The sequence below is a fragment of the Apium graveolens genome, chromosome 5, assembly GCF_009905375.1.
Source record: "Apium graveolens cultivar Ventura chromosome 5, ASM990537v1, whole genome shotgun sequence".
NCBI lineage: Eukaryota > Viridiplantae > Streptophyta > Magnoliopsida > Apiales > Apiaceae > Apium > Apium graveolens.
This window is the reverse complement of record NC_133651.1, coordinates 104,337,354-104,355,035: the sequence shown is the minus strand read 5'-3', so window position 1 is coordinate 104,355,035 and position 17,682 is coordinate 104,337,354. Positions and strand designations below refer to the sequence as shown.

The window sequence follows — 17,682 nt, the reverse complement described above, 5'->3', positions numbered from 1 at the left end:
GAAACTGTTTTTCATTATTTGTAAAGAAAAATGATCAAAAATCATTAAAAACATTATTCTAGTCATCAAATATAACGACAACCTAATTAGAACAGCAGCCAACAGAGAAACCTAGTTTCAACACAAGACATCGTTCTTGCGCAGTCAGTCTTATAAAACTACTTTTCTTTCTGATTTTCACCAACCCATTTCAATTTGGTATGTTCTTTAATCCCTTTAATTTATGTTTGTTAATTAGCTTTTAAATCTCATGTTCTTTTTGTGTTATGTCAATTTTAAAGCTTTTTTTTGTTTATTGTTGATTGTTGCAAGATGGGTTTTGTTTTAAATTGAATCATATGGTTATATTGATTGTATTGTACAATAAAGATCAAGTCTTGTTGGTTTAATTTTATGGGTTTTTGTGGGTTCTTGTTTAAGCTAATACAGATTAATAGTTTATTTAAGTTGCAGAAACGTTTATGGATTCTATCGTAATTAGAAGATATGATGGAGCTTACAGATTAATAGTTTATGTAAGTTGCAGAAACGTTTACGGATTCGATCGTTATTAGAAGATATGATGGAGTATACACATATATAGTTTATTTAAGTTGCAGAAACATTTATGGATTCTATCGTAATTAGAAGATATGATGGGGTTTACAGATTGATAGTTTATGTAAGTTGCAGAAACGTTTATGGATTCTAAAATAAGGCCAATTGAACTAGGAGTTAGGTTGGGAACTTTTCTGTTAAGCAAGCTAAAGAATTATTTGCAAATGTTTCGTGTTGGAGAGGTGAGCTGATTTTTACTAAGTTGGGAAATTATATTTTTGAGGAAGATTAAAGCTTGACTGGGTTTCTTGATGTTTTATGTCAACAATTGGCAACTACTTTGTCGTCTCGTATTTGTTATGAAAATTTGCAAAAATTGTTACGAAGTAGATGTTTGTCAAGATGCTATGTCTTCCCCGTTCCCTTATCAGATAATCATTATGTGGTATAAAACATTTACACCCATATACGTGTTTTGTGGAAACAATTGAAAGTGATTTTATAGTTTCAACTATTATGCTATAGAGGTTGTTGCACGATTGTTGTTTCTCAAATTACTTTGTGACTAGACATCAAGAAAATGTAAAATGAAAGAAACCTATCGGGGTCTGCAATAATCACACTGTTTAATTTTTTGTTAAACTTTTTAACTCAGTGTTGGTTAATTAATAGTTCAGAATTGAATACACGTGAGTAGAAATCATCATATTGGAGATGGGATTTAAAGATGTTTAACAGAGATATCAAGAAGAGATTGGGAGGGTTCCACGGGTAGATTAAAAGGGGAAATGGATATCGAAAAGGATTTGGGAGAGAATCATATTTTGTGAGGTAAAAGATAGATTTTTTTTTTGTCCAAAGAAAAAAGATGGAACCAAATTATTGTACGCTGTTGTAATACAATCACATAACACTTGATGCAGGAGAAGTATAAACACTATTAACATAGTTCAGTTAAAACATGATTGGAATGTTTATAGAAACTTAACCTTAATTGGCACTCTGCACTAAATATGTTTATTCATTTTTAACAAGTTGTAATGGTTAAGTCATTTATAATGAAGTATTGGAGAACGTTGGTCAGCTCTCTGAATGTGACGTATAAAAAGTAACAATGTGCGTAGTGGGGCTAACTGGTGGTGTTGCATTAACGTTCACACCATCGAACTTCCGATGTTCTCATTCAATTTCTTCTCCACTTTTATTTTTGATTTAGTGACTCATGGGCACCCCTGAGACCTCTCGTGAACCTTGCCCTGATCGTATACTCGATGACATTGGTGGAGCTTTTGGCATGGGAGCTGTTGGAGGTGCAACTTTCCACTTTTTGAAAGGAATTTATAACTCGCCTAAAGGTGAACGCTTCTTTGGAGGTACTCAAGCAGTGCGAATGAATGCACCTCGCGTAGGAGGTAGTTTTGCTGTGTGGGGTGGCCTCTTCTCCACTTTTGACTGTACGATGGTCTATGTACGTCAAAAAGAGGATCCGTGGAATTCAATTATTGCTGGTGCGGCCACCGGGGGTTTCCTGCAGATGCGTCAGGGTTTTGGAGCTGCTTCCCGATCTGCAGCATTTGGTGGAGTATTGCTTGCTTTGATTGAAGGTGCTGGAATAATGCTGAACAAAGTAATGAGTGCGCAACAAAATTTTCCTCCAATGGAAGAGCCTTTACCTAACATGCCTGGTATTCCTGGATATCAAATGGGACAACTTCCTGGTCAAGCGCCAATCAATATAGAGGGCATGGGTAGTGGAGCATCATCGACAGCTGCAACATCGTCATCTTCTTCCTCATGGTTCGGTGGGATATTTGGTGGTGAAAAGAAGCCGGAGACAAGTTCAAGCAGTGGAAGCAAGACAGAGGTTCTGGAGAGTTTTGATGCTCCAAGCCCACCATCATTTGAGTACAAATGAGAGTGGCAGTCTACACTTTGGTGTTGGTGAGTGTCAAATAAATTTTCTGCTTTTAGTGTCCATTAATTTTTCTTTTATCATTGAATTGTTGATTTGCTTGTTTTCTTTTTTTCACAGTTCTACATTCTCTCTGTAAAAAATCACACCAATATATTAGTGCTAATTTCTGTCAAGATCATTTATTACTTTGCTAAAACACGCACTGGGGTTTTAGAGAAACTCTTAATGCATGTGATAGTTTACAACTTTCTGTTTAATATTTCTCTTTTAGTTTAAAGAAGATGATATGTGGATATTTTTAGTCTGAATAAAAATTGCAATAAACTGTTGTGCTAGTGACCAGTGTCTACTTTTATGCTTTCACTTACTCAGTTACTCATGTTCGATTTCAGGTCTCTGTTATGTTCACTCATCTATCTTCATCTATCCTTTAGCCACTTTAGTGTGGGCATGTCTTAATAACAAGTTGATTTGAGAGTAGTTTATCTTTGTGATTGTGTAGGAAGGTTGGCAGTTGTATCAGATACCAGCATAACAGCATTAGGAAGATAGCTGTTTAAATTTTGTCAGCATAAAGTTTTGGTTGTTCACTGCTCTTTGTTTATGGTGCAACAGACTTTCTCTTTCAGAGTTACAAACAACCATTATGGACAAGTTCAAAGTTTGTAATCTTGTGTATGATAATATTAGATCTATCTTATAATCTTTGATCCGTGTCAATACATGGGCAATTTCTTTGTGGCAATTTTGTCCGACATTTACCGTTAGCTTTTTACAGCTTCAGCAAGAATGTCTGAAGTAGAAAATATACTATTTTCTTTTCAAGTATATATAAATATGTTACCATTGCCAATATGTTTTGGAAAGATTATTATGTGCGACAACTCGCGCCCGAGCTTCAATCAAAGATTTTGGTTTCCCCAATCTCAGACCCAGCTCGAACTACAGTTTTCGGTCCAACTTGCATTATCCACAACATGCCCCAAAAAAATCAAATCTAGTACACTAGGTAATTTTACTTGCCTTATTTTCTGATTTGTTTGTCATTTATTGTGTGAAACATTGTTGCTGGGTAACAACCTACAGTCTTGTGAAAGTGCCCTGGAGGGACTCATCGTAACTGAACAGTAGACCCTAATTTTAATACCGCGCAATCTATTTGCAACATTTTATTTTTACGACGATATCTATTTTAAATATAAAGTTGGAGGATAATGCAACTACTCAGCTACTCATCCACTTCTACAAAACCTTTGTTGCATCGCATCTTGTTGTAATGGCTGATGGAAACACAAGACTTTACACCACAGTTAGCTTCTTGAAATGTCAGTTGAGGATATATTATGATAGTGAAAGCCTCGGTTAAAAAATGGCTTGTTGAATATAAGCTTCTGTAAACTGCAGTTCCAGCTAATTGGAAGAATGAGTCGGTATATGTTAGGCAGCGATAAATTCAACGGCTAGCTTTCATCAGAGAGCTTCACAGTAGCTCCATTGGCAAATAGAATGTGAAACATCAACCATTACCTTTGTTTTTTGTATATCATTCATGGTTCATCTATAACCACAACACTAAGAGGATGCTTGTATGCATGATGTTAATGGGAATTACATGTAAACGCGAATGAGAATGATATGAAATCTCAATGGTATGGAAGAGGGAATTAGTTCTCAATCTAAACAACCAAATTGCTAACCCAAACAGATAGCTTAATTAAGTCACAGATGCACAAATTTTGTTATCATTTTTTTATCGTACGCAATAACCTGTGGAGGCATAATGATAAATTCATAAATTTTCCTCCCGTGGGATTCGAATCCGTAACCAAGAGAATAGTTATCCACTTTTTAACCAACTGAGCCAACCCATGTGGGCTGTTATCTATATCGAATGATACAAAATTTAAAAATGATACAAAATTTAAATTGAGACGGCCGGTCATTAATATAAATTTTAGTTTGAATCAAATGATACCACGCTGAAAATGAGAATCGTATAAGTGCATGTTTTGTTATTTAATAACCAGCTCAATTACGATATTTTTAGCAGTAATTCTGAACATTTTACAGCTGTATTTAGATTTTTAAATCTCCGACTTTGATCGAACAACACCCAACTTTTTCTATATGATGTCTAGAACATCATTTTTTTTTATTCCCTGACACGTATCCGTATCCGGTAGGCGTCAATGACAAAACACATGAGAAATTAGAACTAACTACTTATCACTACATCAAATGGCAACTTTTACCAGACATATATTAAGACGAGGTGGTGTTCAATATTCTTTCAGCCAGTAACAAATCATCTGGGGTTGTAACCTGCAAAGCACAAGACAAGTTCAAAATACTAAAACAATACGAGACAAATCCAGGCTAGGGTGTGTATGTACTTTGCAAGAGAAAACCGGATCACTAATTTTACAAATGATTATAAGGAATCCTGTTGTGACAAAATCACTCGAGCAACTACACTAATATTAACAGTAGTTTATTACCTTGATGTTTGTGTACGAGCCTTCTGTGATGTAAACTGGAAGTTTTAGGTGCTCCACGATCGACACATCATCTGTGACTTCCAAGCCTTCCCTGTACGAATGTAAAAATGCTTGTAATTAGTTTGGATTAAATGAACAGGGAAGCGAAAGAACCCCGTGATGACACTCCTATCAGTTTGCGCTTATTGTAAATATACAATATTAAAATTCATGACAAACTAAAATAATATCTATTGAATAAATGATCATAAACTTGAAATTTTATGATATTTTGATTATAATTTGGAGAAACGAATTCATGCTTTATCAACTTAGTATATCCGTTTTTCACCTGTACATGAAATAAAAGAATATAAATCCTTATAACTAGTTGACTTCTTGTAGTTGCAAATCCTAAAGCCAGTTTGCGAAGGTAATAAATTTTTGACTTATTTTCAGGGTCCAAACCGTCTTATGATTAAAACTGCGAGAAAGTAAACCCAAAAGTTTCTTAACCCAAAAATCTGTTGGTTTTATTACAACAGAGGCATCTAAACACAGTTTCATATGCAAATTTCAATTATCTGGGTAACATTGACTCACTTAGTGAAGTTTGTTATTCTAATTCTAGTGAGCCAATATGCTGCCGTGTGAAGTTAACTTGAGATCATGACAGGTAACTGGCTAGGTTGCTTGAACACATTAACATTTAGCTTTTATAATCAACATAATGTTTGATTACCATCAGTTTACAGGTTTCTGTATATATATTAAAAGATTTAAATAACTGTAAATAAAATACTAGACCAACATATGTATGCAGTACCTGTTGACAAGCTCAAACCCCCTTTTCAGTATGTCAGGCTTGATCACCTGTGAAACAAAAAAAAAGACGTTCTCAAACCCTTTCAAGCAAATAATTGTTTAAGGCTGCAAATTATCGTTCACAAAACCTGAGGGGTTTGCATTTCCCAGAGTGTTTTCCTGTCCAGAGTTTTTACTACAAATGACGCGGTGTTTGCCTGCACAGTTATATGTGTGGAGTCAACCATTAGAAACATCTTAAACTAAAGTAATTTGTGATGACTTTGATAAATTACAATATCGTCGAGTGGTTTAAAATAAAACTACCAGCAGAAAAATTTCAGTAAACAAATTTTACAGTCATTATGGAATGGATTGTATGCCAATTTTTAGACGGTACACTATGCAATACAGTGGTCAGTAGGATAATGCAAAATTTGGTCTCTGGGACTAGTGGGACACGTTATGCTCTCTCTATATTAAGACACTGAACTGGAAAGGGATGGAGAGAACAGTCTGTGTACATTGCAAAGAGATACACAAGTTGTTTGGATAAGTTCTAGATGAAACTTCCATTTGACTTGTTAAGAGAAGGTTCACAAAAGAAATAGTCAGTATAACAGGAACAACCTGTAATGACCTTGACACCAGATACAGATAATGACCTAATCTAAAAACAACCTTTTTAGTCAGTGATTCTCAAAGTTGACCGCGACAAAGATGCTTCATGAAATCCTTGGTAGTGGAACGCACGAAGTTTAGATGGAAATTTACTGAACCATGTACACTACGGAAATCAATGTTCTCAGCAGAAGGGACCAGCTTATATATAAATTGCAGACTATGCCTGGAAAGATGCCTCAGATTTACAAAGCAGATGCTTTGAGCTTTAAGATAATTTATTCCATCTTGTCAAGAGAACTAAATGGACACATATCGAAGAAGTATTGCAAACATTACATCTCTTAACTTCATTTTTAATAACACGAGGCCCAACTTGAAATCCTCTTTACTTAATATTGCCACATGTGAATATTAACTACTCACTTCTCTTTCATATATGTTTCTGTATAAGAAATAGAACCAATACAAAGACTGGATAGTTCTGCAATAGGTCCGCTGTTCCCTTTTTGTCCTAATATTTTTGTACTTAATCATTATCATGTCACCTAAATATGTATATTTGAATTTTTTATATATATGGTCCTAGAAAGAACGCCATATCTTGATAATGTTATTATTTGCTTCTCATGTTTCTCAAAACTACAATATGCACTAGAACAAAGAGCACCATGCAAATAGATAGCTAAGAATATAGATGTAGCTGCATAAGAGTAGTGATTAACAGGGTACGATATAAGAAATTTAGCCCAACTCTATCAATGTATGGCACTGTAAAGGTCAAATTTCCGACTAAACTGATGCTTTTTCGAATTATATATAAGTTGTAACACACAATATTTTCTCGAAATTATCAGAACAATATACTTGAATTATTCTATATGAATGATTCTTTCTAAAACGAATAAACAGATTGAGAAAGTGCACTTAATAACTTGATATTAACATAAGTAATTATCTTTCTTAGTCTTTAAGTGCCAAAAAAGGATTCCTTTAAAGTCAGTTCTGTTTAAAATTGGACATCTTCCAAACTTTGATAGCTTAAGGAAAATTAGATGAGTATTTTCAGATTGCAGTTGGTATTCAGAATAGTAACATGGGATCATTACTAGCACCTCTTTTATTGTAGCTTTTGCATGTACACCAAGAACAGCTGCCCCAATCAGCCAACCATCTATCAGAACCTGAGAGGAAACCAGTTCAAGAAATTTCAGATGCTCTTATTTCATTGGTAATTGAGGCCACAGCTTGATTGTTATATTAAATATGTCCAAAACCTTATTCTGATTACACAAACCGCTAACGAGAAATTAGATAAAAAAAATTAGTAGTTTATTCTGATAGAACTTTTCAACTACCATCATTTTCTTGAAATTAGTTTAGAATATGCATACATGTGCTTTTTGCTATGTGACCGCTATCTTGATAAACTGCGAAACAAGAATATATTATCACTCTTGAGGATCATGAGATTTTCCTGCATTTTTTGTTGTTCGACTTTTGCTCATGTCCATCAAATATAAAACAAATCAAAATCTCCTCCTGCTGTTGAAAGTATTCAAATTAAGACAATATAATAGTTCGATAATAAAACAAACCTTTTTTGTATCTATTGATGACACCAGAGGTCTTGCAGAATCATGGATGCACAAGAGTGTAGACTTTGAATCAACTGCCTGTACAAAATCTATTCTATCACTTGACTTGCCAAACAAATTGCAAGGAAAAAGAACCGAGTACCAATGCCATAAATGAAAAGGTATAAAATATTACACATCTTCAAGTTGATCTAATTCTAATGTAGATTGACGTATTATTATTAGCAACTACATTTTTTTTATTGTTTACATTAAATATTCCAACAAAAAAAGTACTCAGAATTTAAAATTGTTATATAATACATGACCTATTAAAGGCCTTACTCTATCATCTTAAGGTTTTAAATGAGTTTGTTAATTAACATGGTATCAGAGCCCAGGTTCTCGGGTTTGAGTCCTCTCCCACTTTATTTATTTAATTTAATTGTTTGATTCAGGAACATATATGTTTGTTCAAGTAAAGAATATCACACAGCAAACAAAAAATGTATAATATCAACGTTATAGGTAGTCTTATACCATTCGAAATCAAAGACAATGCAGGAACATATCTTTGTTACAATTAACTATAACAGATGGAGTGAAACTTACCAAAAAACATAGCTATAAGTGTGTTGATTTACCATTTATATTCTTCACCAAGTCCTCTTTCAATTCACTATGTTAATTACTATTTGAAACTGAATATAAAATAAAATCCTTTTCATCGGAGATTAAAGAGAGGAGTCAAGGGTACAATAGTCAATTCAGTAGACCTATTAGGGGTATATTAGTAACTTGAACATTATGATTTGAGTCGGTTAGGAAAGTTAGTTACAGTAGCTATATAGCAGGCTATGTAACAGATTGATGTGAAGGTTGAATATTGTGTTCTAGAGAGATGAAGTTGGTTTATCCTTGATTACAATCACTACTGTATTTTCTTTATGGTATCAGAGCAGTGATTCGAGGTGATCTTTGATTTATCTTCGTTGCTCTTGTAGAACATGAAGTAAAAACAACCGTAGTAAAGCTTGATTTCAGCAAATTTAGAGCTTATTAACAGCAATTTCTGTAAGAAAAGGCTCAAATTGTGTGAATCAAAGCATAGTGATGGCAACTGGAAGTCGATTTTCGTTTGCGGATATGCAGAATCCATTGTTTCTGCATCCGAGTGATGGTCCGACGTCCATTAATGTAGCTAAACTGCAAGGATCGGAGGATTATCGGACGTGGCGACGATCGATAGAAATTCAATTGGCGTCAAAGCGAAATCTAGGGTTTGTGACTGGATCTGAAAGGAGAAGCACAACAGATGCTACGGATGGTGTGCAATGGGACACTAGCAATAATATGGTAATTTTGTGGCTTCATAATAATATTTCTGAGTCTATTAAGAAATCGATTTTGTTTGTTAATTCTGCTGCTGACATATGGAAGTCGTTAGAGCAACGATTTCAATTAACGAATAGATCACGAAAATATAAGTTGAATAGAGATTTGTTTAGCATAAAACAGAACGGATTGCCACTGGTTGAATATTTTACAAATTTAAGCACAATCTGGGAAGAGATTGATGCTATGAATGTATTACGTGCAATTGCTAATCTCACTGATGAAATTAGAGCGTTTTTACGAGCATTAGAGGTACAGAAGCAAGAATCTAGGCTTTTTCAGTTCTTAAATGGTTTGGATGATTTTTATGCTCCACAGAGAAGTCAGATCTTAATGACTGTACCTCTGCCAACTATTGAAATGGTGTGTTCATTGATACAACAAGAGGAATCGCAGAAAACTGTTCTTAATGGTAGTTAGGGACATGATATTAGTGTCATGTATAGCAAGGTTTTTAATACTTCTAAACCTATAGGATCTGTTGTAGTATGTACTGAATGTGGAAAGAGAGGTCATGATAGTGCTGATTGTTGGAGTGTCATTGGTTATCCAAAATGGCATACCAAACATAGGAGGTCTGGAGTTGTCTCTCAGAAAGGAGGTGGATCTGGTAATACTGTGAAATGGACTCAAAATAAAGGAAATAAGATGGTGAATGTTGTGCAAACTTGTGATGCTGATCAACAACATGATAATGTTGTTTTATCTGCAAAGCAATTGGAGCAGCTGCTTAAGATGTTACCAACCACTTTTTCTGCTAATAAGTCTGAGCAAGAAGAACTGGATTCTCCTTTTTCTGGAATGGTCTCTTCTACTGGCATGGCTGTGTGCTACAATGTACAGAGTTCTCAACAAGAATGGATAGTAGACTCTGGTGCGACTGATCATATGACATCCAATCTGTCTTTGCTGTCAAATGTTAAGTTGGCACCGGAACAATACACAATAAGACTACCTACTGGAGACAGTGTTCTCATCTCACATATAGGTGATCTTACACTCGACAATGGATTGAAGCTGCTAGGAGTACTTTATGTACCAACTTTTACTCATAATTTGCTTTCAATTCACAAATTATCCAAGGATGATGCGTGTACTGTCATGTTCTTACGAGACAAGTGTGTGATTCAAAATGCACAGTCAAATACTGTCCAAGGTGTGGGAATTCTCAAGAATGGTCTATATTTTCTTGTCAATGGTGCTATTAAAGAATGTCATAATTTTGCATATGGAGCAAATGGGTGTGATCAGTCATGGAACACATATGAGCTTTGGCATAATCGCCTTGGTCATGCTCCTGCAGCCAAGATCAAACTCATTTCACAATTGAAAAGTCTTGTTAATTTTGAAGGCTCTAAAGTTTGCTTGACATGTCCTATGGCCAGGTTTACAAATCTATCTTTTCCTCTTAGCTCATCTCATGTTGAACAGATGTTTGACTTAGTACATGCTGACACATGGGGGCCATACCGGGTGTGCACAAGAAATAAGTATAAATATTTCTTGACTCTAGTAGACGATTGCACTAGGTTGGTTTGGGTCTACTTGTTGCATACTAAATCAGAATTTTTGACTGTGTTTAAATGTTTTGTGAGTCACATTGCCACTCAATTTTCTGCCAAAGTCAAGATCATTCGAACTGACAATGCCTTGGAATTCAAAGATAATGCATGTTTACAGTTTTATAACTTGGCTGATATGGTTCATCAAACGTCATGTGTATACAAACCTCAACAGAATGCAAGGGTTGAGCGTAAACAAAGGTATATCCTAGAGATGGCTCGTGCTTTGAAATTACAGTCAGGTCTTTCTCTAGCTCATTGGGGGGAATGTATTCTTACAGTTGTTTATATAATCAATAGACTTCCATCTTCAGTGCTACATAATATTTCTCTATACGAGGTTCTTTATAAGAAATCTCCAGATTATACTGAATTTAAAGCATTTGGTTGCCTGGTGTTTGCAGCTTCCACTGTAGTTACCACTGACAAATTCAGTAGCAGGGGGATTCCATGTGTGTTTATTGGGTACCCTGCTACACAGAAAGGGTTCATATTGTTAAGCTTACTAGATCAGTCGATCATAGTGTCCAGAGATGTTATATTTCAGGAAACCGTTTTTCCTTATAATCGTACTATTTCTCAGGCCAGTTACTTGGAACCTCTCCCTGTGCAGATGCCAACTGGAACGTGTACAGATTGGGATGATATCTACATCCCTCAGTCTTCTACTCTCACCACTTCTGCTTCTCCATCTGATAATTTTGATTCTTCTATTATTGTTACTGCCGATGTTCAATCACAACAGCTTCGAAAATCTGCTCGTTTACGCAAGAATCCTGCTTGGATGGAGGATTATGCTTCCAATTGTGTCCAGCAGGATGTCTGTGAGATTGTTGATAAAGTAATTACTCCACAATTCTCATGTTTCTTGACAGCCCTCACTACATCAGCTGATCCAACCTCATTTAAGCAGGCTGTCAAATGTCAACACTGGGTTGATGCCATGAATTGTGAGCTGGAGGCACTGGAACGAAATGGTACGTGGAAAATTACAGTCCTTCAACCAGGCAAGATTGCCATTGGTTGCAAATGGTTGTATAAGACCAAATTTAAATCTGATGGCACCATAGATCGTTTTAAGAGCAGATTGGTGATTTTGGGGTGCAAGCAAAAAGGAGTGGATTATGGTGAGACGTTTGCAACCGTTGCAAAAATGGCGATTGTGCGTACTCTATTGGCTGTAGCAGCTGTTCAAAACTGGATTACAATTCGAATGGACGTTACGAATGCATTTTTACACGGTAATTTGGACGAAGAGGTGTATATGTGCTTTCCTCAAGGGTATACTGGTATGGGGAGCCGAATTGGAGCATCAACTTCAGCTGTTCCTGTAGGATCTAGTCACCGTCTTGTTTGCAAACTTATCAAGAGTTTGTATGGTTTGAAACAGGCACCACGGTGCTGGTTTAGTAAGCTTACCAATACTCTCAAACAAGATGGTTATGTTCAATCAAGGGCTGATTACAGTTTGTTGACAAAGGTTGAACACAACAAAATCACTTTGGTCTTAGTCTATGTCGATGATCTTCTTATTGCAGGGGATTCAGCTGCTCACATTGATGGTTTGAAGCTCATGTTTAAAAATTTCCACATGAAAGATCTTGGCAATATTAATTATTTTCTTGGACTTGAGGTTTATAGGTCCTCAAATGGTTTCTTTTTATCACAGAAAAAACATGTCATGGACTTGCTTAAAGAGTACCATATGGTGGGTGTCAAACCCTGTAAGTTGCCTATGCAAACCAAGGTTAAGCTTCGTCCTGATAAGGGTGAACCTTTAGTGGATCAACAACCCTATCAACGTCTTCTAGGTAAACTTATTTACCTGACAGTTACACGTCCTGACATTGTGTACCCTGTTCATCTTCTCACACAATATATGCAAGCACCTACCTCTGATCATATGCAAGCTGCTAAAAAACTTTTGAGATACTTAGCTAGTAATCCTGGTCAAGGAATCCTTCTCTCTAGCCAATCTGCAGCACCTGGTCAAGGGATCCTTTTCTCTAGCCAATCTGCAGCACAGCTTACTGCTTATTGTGATTCTGATTGGGCTAGCTGTGAATTTTCTCGAAAATCCACCTCTGCATTCTGTTAGGAGCCTCTCTTATTTCTTGGAAAACCAAGAAGCAATCTGTGGTTGCTCGGTCCAGTGCTGAGGCCGAGTATCGTGCCATGGCACTTGCTAGTTGTGAGGTTACTTGGTTGCGCACTTTGCTTAATGACATGGGCCTGCCTGACTGGCCACCAACTATACTCAATTGTGATAACAAAGCTGCTTTGGCGATCTCGGCTAATCCTGTCTTGCACGAACGTACAAAACATGTGGAGATAGATTGTCATTTCATACGTGACAAAGTAGCTGCTGGTCACATTATCACTCGTCATGTTCCCTCCTATGCTCAACTCGCAAATATGTTTACTAAGCAGCTGTCTTCTTTTCAGACTGCTACTCTTATGAACAAACTTGGTGTTCTGCCCTCTATTGGTCATCCCACCACGTTTGCGGGGGAGTAAAGAGAGGAGTTAAGGGTACAATAGTCAATTCAGTAGACCTATTAGGGGTATATTAGTAACTTGAACATTATGATTTGAGTCGGTTAGGAAAGTTAGTTACAGTAGCTATATAGCAGGCAATGTAACAGATTGATGTGAAAGTTGAATACTGTGTTCTAGAGAGATGAAGTTGGTTTATCCTTGATTACAATAACTACTGTATTTTCTTTAGAGATCATGATATAAATTAGTGGAAATAATTATATCACCGGTTCCCAATATTTAGAAAAGTAGCTGAAATGTCAAACTAGATAATTATATACATACTGTCAGTTAACATATTCTTTTCTGTATATTTTTGAATCGGTAGGTATATCATATTCATCTTTTTAACTATCTTGTACGATGAGGCAAATAGTTTAATCTCATTGATCAATCTTTTATTCTTGAATTAGTAGTATAGCAGATTCATCTTTTTAAGTACTTTTCATGGGACGGCAATGTCAATGAACCAGTCGCTCTAAAACCTCACGGTGTTAGAGGAAGGCTCTTTCCATTATATTACACTCCCCCTCACTCGAAAGCCTATGGGTCGAAGAGTGGATCACGGGCGCCTATCTTTCGTGCATAACTTTGCCTTTCGTGCTCATAATAAATTGTGAGAATTTTGGGGTTGCAGCGAGTCGAACCTGAGTCCTCCCGCCAGCCTGAGCTCTGATACCATGTCATGGAACTAGTCGCTCTAAAACCTCAAGTTGTTAGAGGAAGACCCTTAAGGTGTTAGAGGAAGACCCTTTCCAGGATCTTATATTGGTATTCTAACATGCAAATAATTTAATCTCAAGGGTCCATCTTCCGTTCAATTTTTTTTTATTCACTACTACTATAAATTTAGCTCATATATATATATATAAATATATATACATTTATGTATTGACGAATATCAATATCTATGATGCATCACACAAGAAAATTAATTTGGAGACGACTAGAGAAGATGGTACAGGATTGAAACATAAATATACCTACTTTACAACCTATGTAAAATGGCCTAGAAACAACTTCACTGATGCTTATATCTATATCACATACTTAAACTACTTAGATTAGAAAGGCTGATGCATTATTGAAACAAAATTCACACACCTGAAATCCACTGTAAACAGAATCTTGTCTTTCCTTTCCAGGCAATGCAAACTTTAGGTTCACTTGAATCTTTTCTTTTGCATCTGGAAGACAAGAAGCAAGTTATATAGTTATTATCTCTCAGGAGTCTCAGCCAGGACCACCAACCAGTCAAAACAGAAACTTTGCAATGTCAAAAAAAAAAATCACATTTTCGAAAGAATAGGAATTAGTGAATTTAGATGCATGTGCAAATATACATTTGTTGTATAGAATGTTAAAAAAAAAAGAATCTGTTGACCTTCAAAGATGTCACGGTAAGAAGGATCACAAACCACAATAATTTCCCTTACTTCAGGCATAAGCGAGAAAGTGTAGAAACTGCACAGGAAACATCCAATGAGATTCAAAAGTACTATATAAGATGAAAAGAGGAGGGGCGGAACAAATGACACTGGTCTGCTTTATATATTTTTACCTTTCCATTTTGTAATAAGCTACAATTAATAAATTTGTCTTAGCAGACCTTTACACCGATGCATAATCAGATGAAAATTCTGAAGAATTGCAAGTCATATACTGTAAACACGAAACATGACTTCTTCCAATAAGAGCTGAAAATTGTTATTCACAAAGGGGCAGTTTTTTGCTTTGTAATCCTTTGTGGTAATCATCTCCATTGACGGTTGTTTAAAAATTGATAACAGAACTTTTCATATTCCAGATCCAGAGTTAAATACACAAGATATTTTTCCACTGGCATAATATATCTTACAAAAGATAAGGAACTTATACAAGAGATTTTTGGCCTTGTGGTGGCATAAAAATGTTCTATTAATATAAGTATATAACAATTGATACGTACAAGTCCCAAAATAAAGAGCACTATCAACCATTTAGTGGAATGGTTTTATAACCAATACAAACCATTATTATAGCAAATTAACGAAAACTATAAACGCAACAAAATATTAATGTGAAAACTCAATCTTCATTAAAATACATGACACCACTTCCTATTCATATGTTCTGACAATACATGACCTTCATTTCACTTACATAAGAGAAGGCTGGATTGTGGAGATTGTCAGGATGCAAAGTAACTTGAGTTTAACAAGTTGGATGAAGATTATTGTAAGTAGAGCTTATATATAAATCTACCTATATAAAGCAATTGGCTGCCCCAAAAGTGGAAGGTACTGCTTCGGCATGCTCGCCTGTATCACAAAGTATGAGAAAACCATTATCTGTTAGATGAAAAGCAATTTGCTGGAAATAAATAATATGGTTAATAGATACAGAAATTCACAGGTAAACAACATATATGCAGATGGACAAGATGCAAAAAAGGACTTTCTAGTTGACTCAGCTTTAAAGTAATGAGTAGAGACCCAAAAATATAGCATTTGAAAAAATAAGTTCAGTAAAAACAGCTTACAAAGATATAACTCCCATGGGACAATTTTCATCCAGTATGGAAAAATTAACCCGCCAAAAGTATACCTGAACTGTTTGGACCATATGCATAGTAATATACACTCAAAAAAGACAGACACACAAGGCATAAAAATCTTACACTTAGAGAGACTTACACCCATTCTTGTTCCCTTTCCTCCTGCCAAAAGAATTACTGAAACGCTTTTATCTTCCACTCCTTTTGCTTCCAGAGATTCATCAGAGCCCTATTAAAAGGAGAAAGACTTAATATGTAGATGATGCTTATAGTATCAATAATTCCCCACACGCTTTAAGGAAAAATACAACCTTATTGTCCAAATTAAAATTATGACTATATTTGTGTTCCTAGTATTCGACCGATTGACACTCGAGACCGCAATGTTAAAAGAACTCTGATATCATATTAGGAAGAGAGCTTAATTGTACCATTGCCTCTACAAACCTCTACACCAAAATTGTAGAGCTTAATTCTAATTTCTACACAAATTGTGGATTAAAAGAAGAGCTTTATAAATTAAAGGAATCATGATTTCACAACCTGTGTACATTGCTTATTAGCATATTTTAACAAACAGACAAAAGGAATCTATACAAGAACCTAGTTAAACAAAAGGGAATCTTTTAATTGTGCAGAACTAAACAAAAAATACAAAATGTTTTAATTCTGACCTTGGTAAGCTGAGAAGCAGCAGCAGAACACTTGAATCTTGAAGCATTTGTAAAAGAAATGATTTTAGGATACTGGGTAGTTTTAAAACTTGAAATCTTGGAGTTAGAAAGCAAAATCTTGGAGTTTGAAAGAGAAATGAATGATTTAGATGGGATTTCAAGATTAGAGAGATAAGAAGAACAAGAACAGGAAGAGAAGGAAAAACCAAGAATACTCATATTTCTCTCTGAAAAAACTGACAAGCAATTCAGTTGTTGGCAGTTGAAATGTAAATAGTGGGCGTGGGCGCCTGACAGAGAGTGTCTTTGGTAAGAATTTGTACTATTAATCAACACACCACTTGGTAATCTGCTTATATAGTCAGTAGAATTTTGGATTGGCCATTTTTGACTCTTTTTTTACTTATATTTATTAAATTTTAAGATTTGCATATTCTCAAATTAAAACTATTCAATTATAATGTATAAGAGTCGAGTGATGGGGAGTAGGAGGACTTCTCAAGTCCATATCTGTTCTATGAATAAAATATTATAAAGCATATTATTTCGTAAAGCATATTTTATAAATATTATTATTTTAATAAAAATCTTGTAAATTTCATAAGTGGAATATTTAAAACATGTAACATTAATATGATTTTTCTGCAAATTTGACATATTATGTGAAACAATATGCAATATTTTACTTATATAATATATAAAATTTATTAAATTGTTATTAAAATAATGTTATTTGCAAAAAATAATTCGCACGATAATAAATTTTGTAATATTTTTACGTAATAAGTTACTTGTATAACATATATGAACTCTACAACTTCAATTAAATAGTGGACTTTTGATAGAATTTTTGTATAATTTTGAATTAACATTCGGCCATTTTGATCAATAAAAGTAAAAATATATTTGAAGATAAATGTTAGAGTTCTCAAGCCGTTGGTTCATAAATGATAATACGTCAACTAACCATTCATCATTCTCTTATACATAAATTAGATTATACGTGAATTAATATAAGTACGTCAATTAAAATATGCCAAGTACAA

General features: G+C 35.0%; 2 protein-coding genes across 3 annotated transcripts; one reads left to right on the top strand and one right to left on the bottom strand.

Moving 5' to 3' along the window:
• The first annotated feature begins 58 nt into the window (after positions 1–58).
• On the top strand, positions 59–3,157 carry LOC141724341 (mitochondrial import inner membrane translocase subunit TIM17-2-like). Of its 2 annotated transcripts, none has more exons than XM_074526459.1 (3): positions 59–198; positions 1,754–2,478; positions 2,955–3,157. In XM_074526459.1, the coding sequence occupies exon 2, from the start codon at positions 1,760–1,762 to the stop codon at positions 2,450–2,452; it is 693 nt and encodes a 230-aa protein (XP_074382560.1). In that variant the 5' UTR covers positions 59–198; positions 1,754–1,759; the 3' UTR covers positions 2,453–2,478; positions 2,955–3,157. The 2 variants fall into 2 exon arrangements, with proteins under 2 accessions (XP_074382560.1, XP_074382559.1); XM_074526458.1 differs by having other exon boundaries at positions 2,845–3,157.
• Positions 3,158–4,444: 1,287 nt separating this feature from the next.
• LOC141724340 (2-C-methyl-D-erythritol 4-phosphate cytidylyltransferase, chloroplastic-like) lies at positions 4,445–16,969 on the bottom strand. Its single transcript, XM_074526457.1, has 11 exons — positions 16,637–16,969; positions 16,102–16,191; positions 15,671–15,726; positions 14,811–14,890; positions 14,531–14,613; positions 7,953–8,030; positions 7,470–7,538; positions 5,883–5,951; positions 5,756–5,802; positions 4,951–5,041; positions 4,445–4,774 (listed from the first exon to the last, which is right to left on the bottom strand). Exons 1-11 carry the CDS (start codon positions 16,853–16,855, stop codon positions 4,715–4,717), a joined length of 942 nt encoding a protein of 313 aa, XP_074382558.1. The 5' UTR covers positions 16,856–16,969; the 3' UTR covers positions 4,445–4,714.
• Between the last annotated feature and the right edge of the window lie 713 nt (positions 16,970–17,682).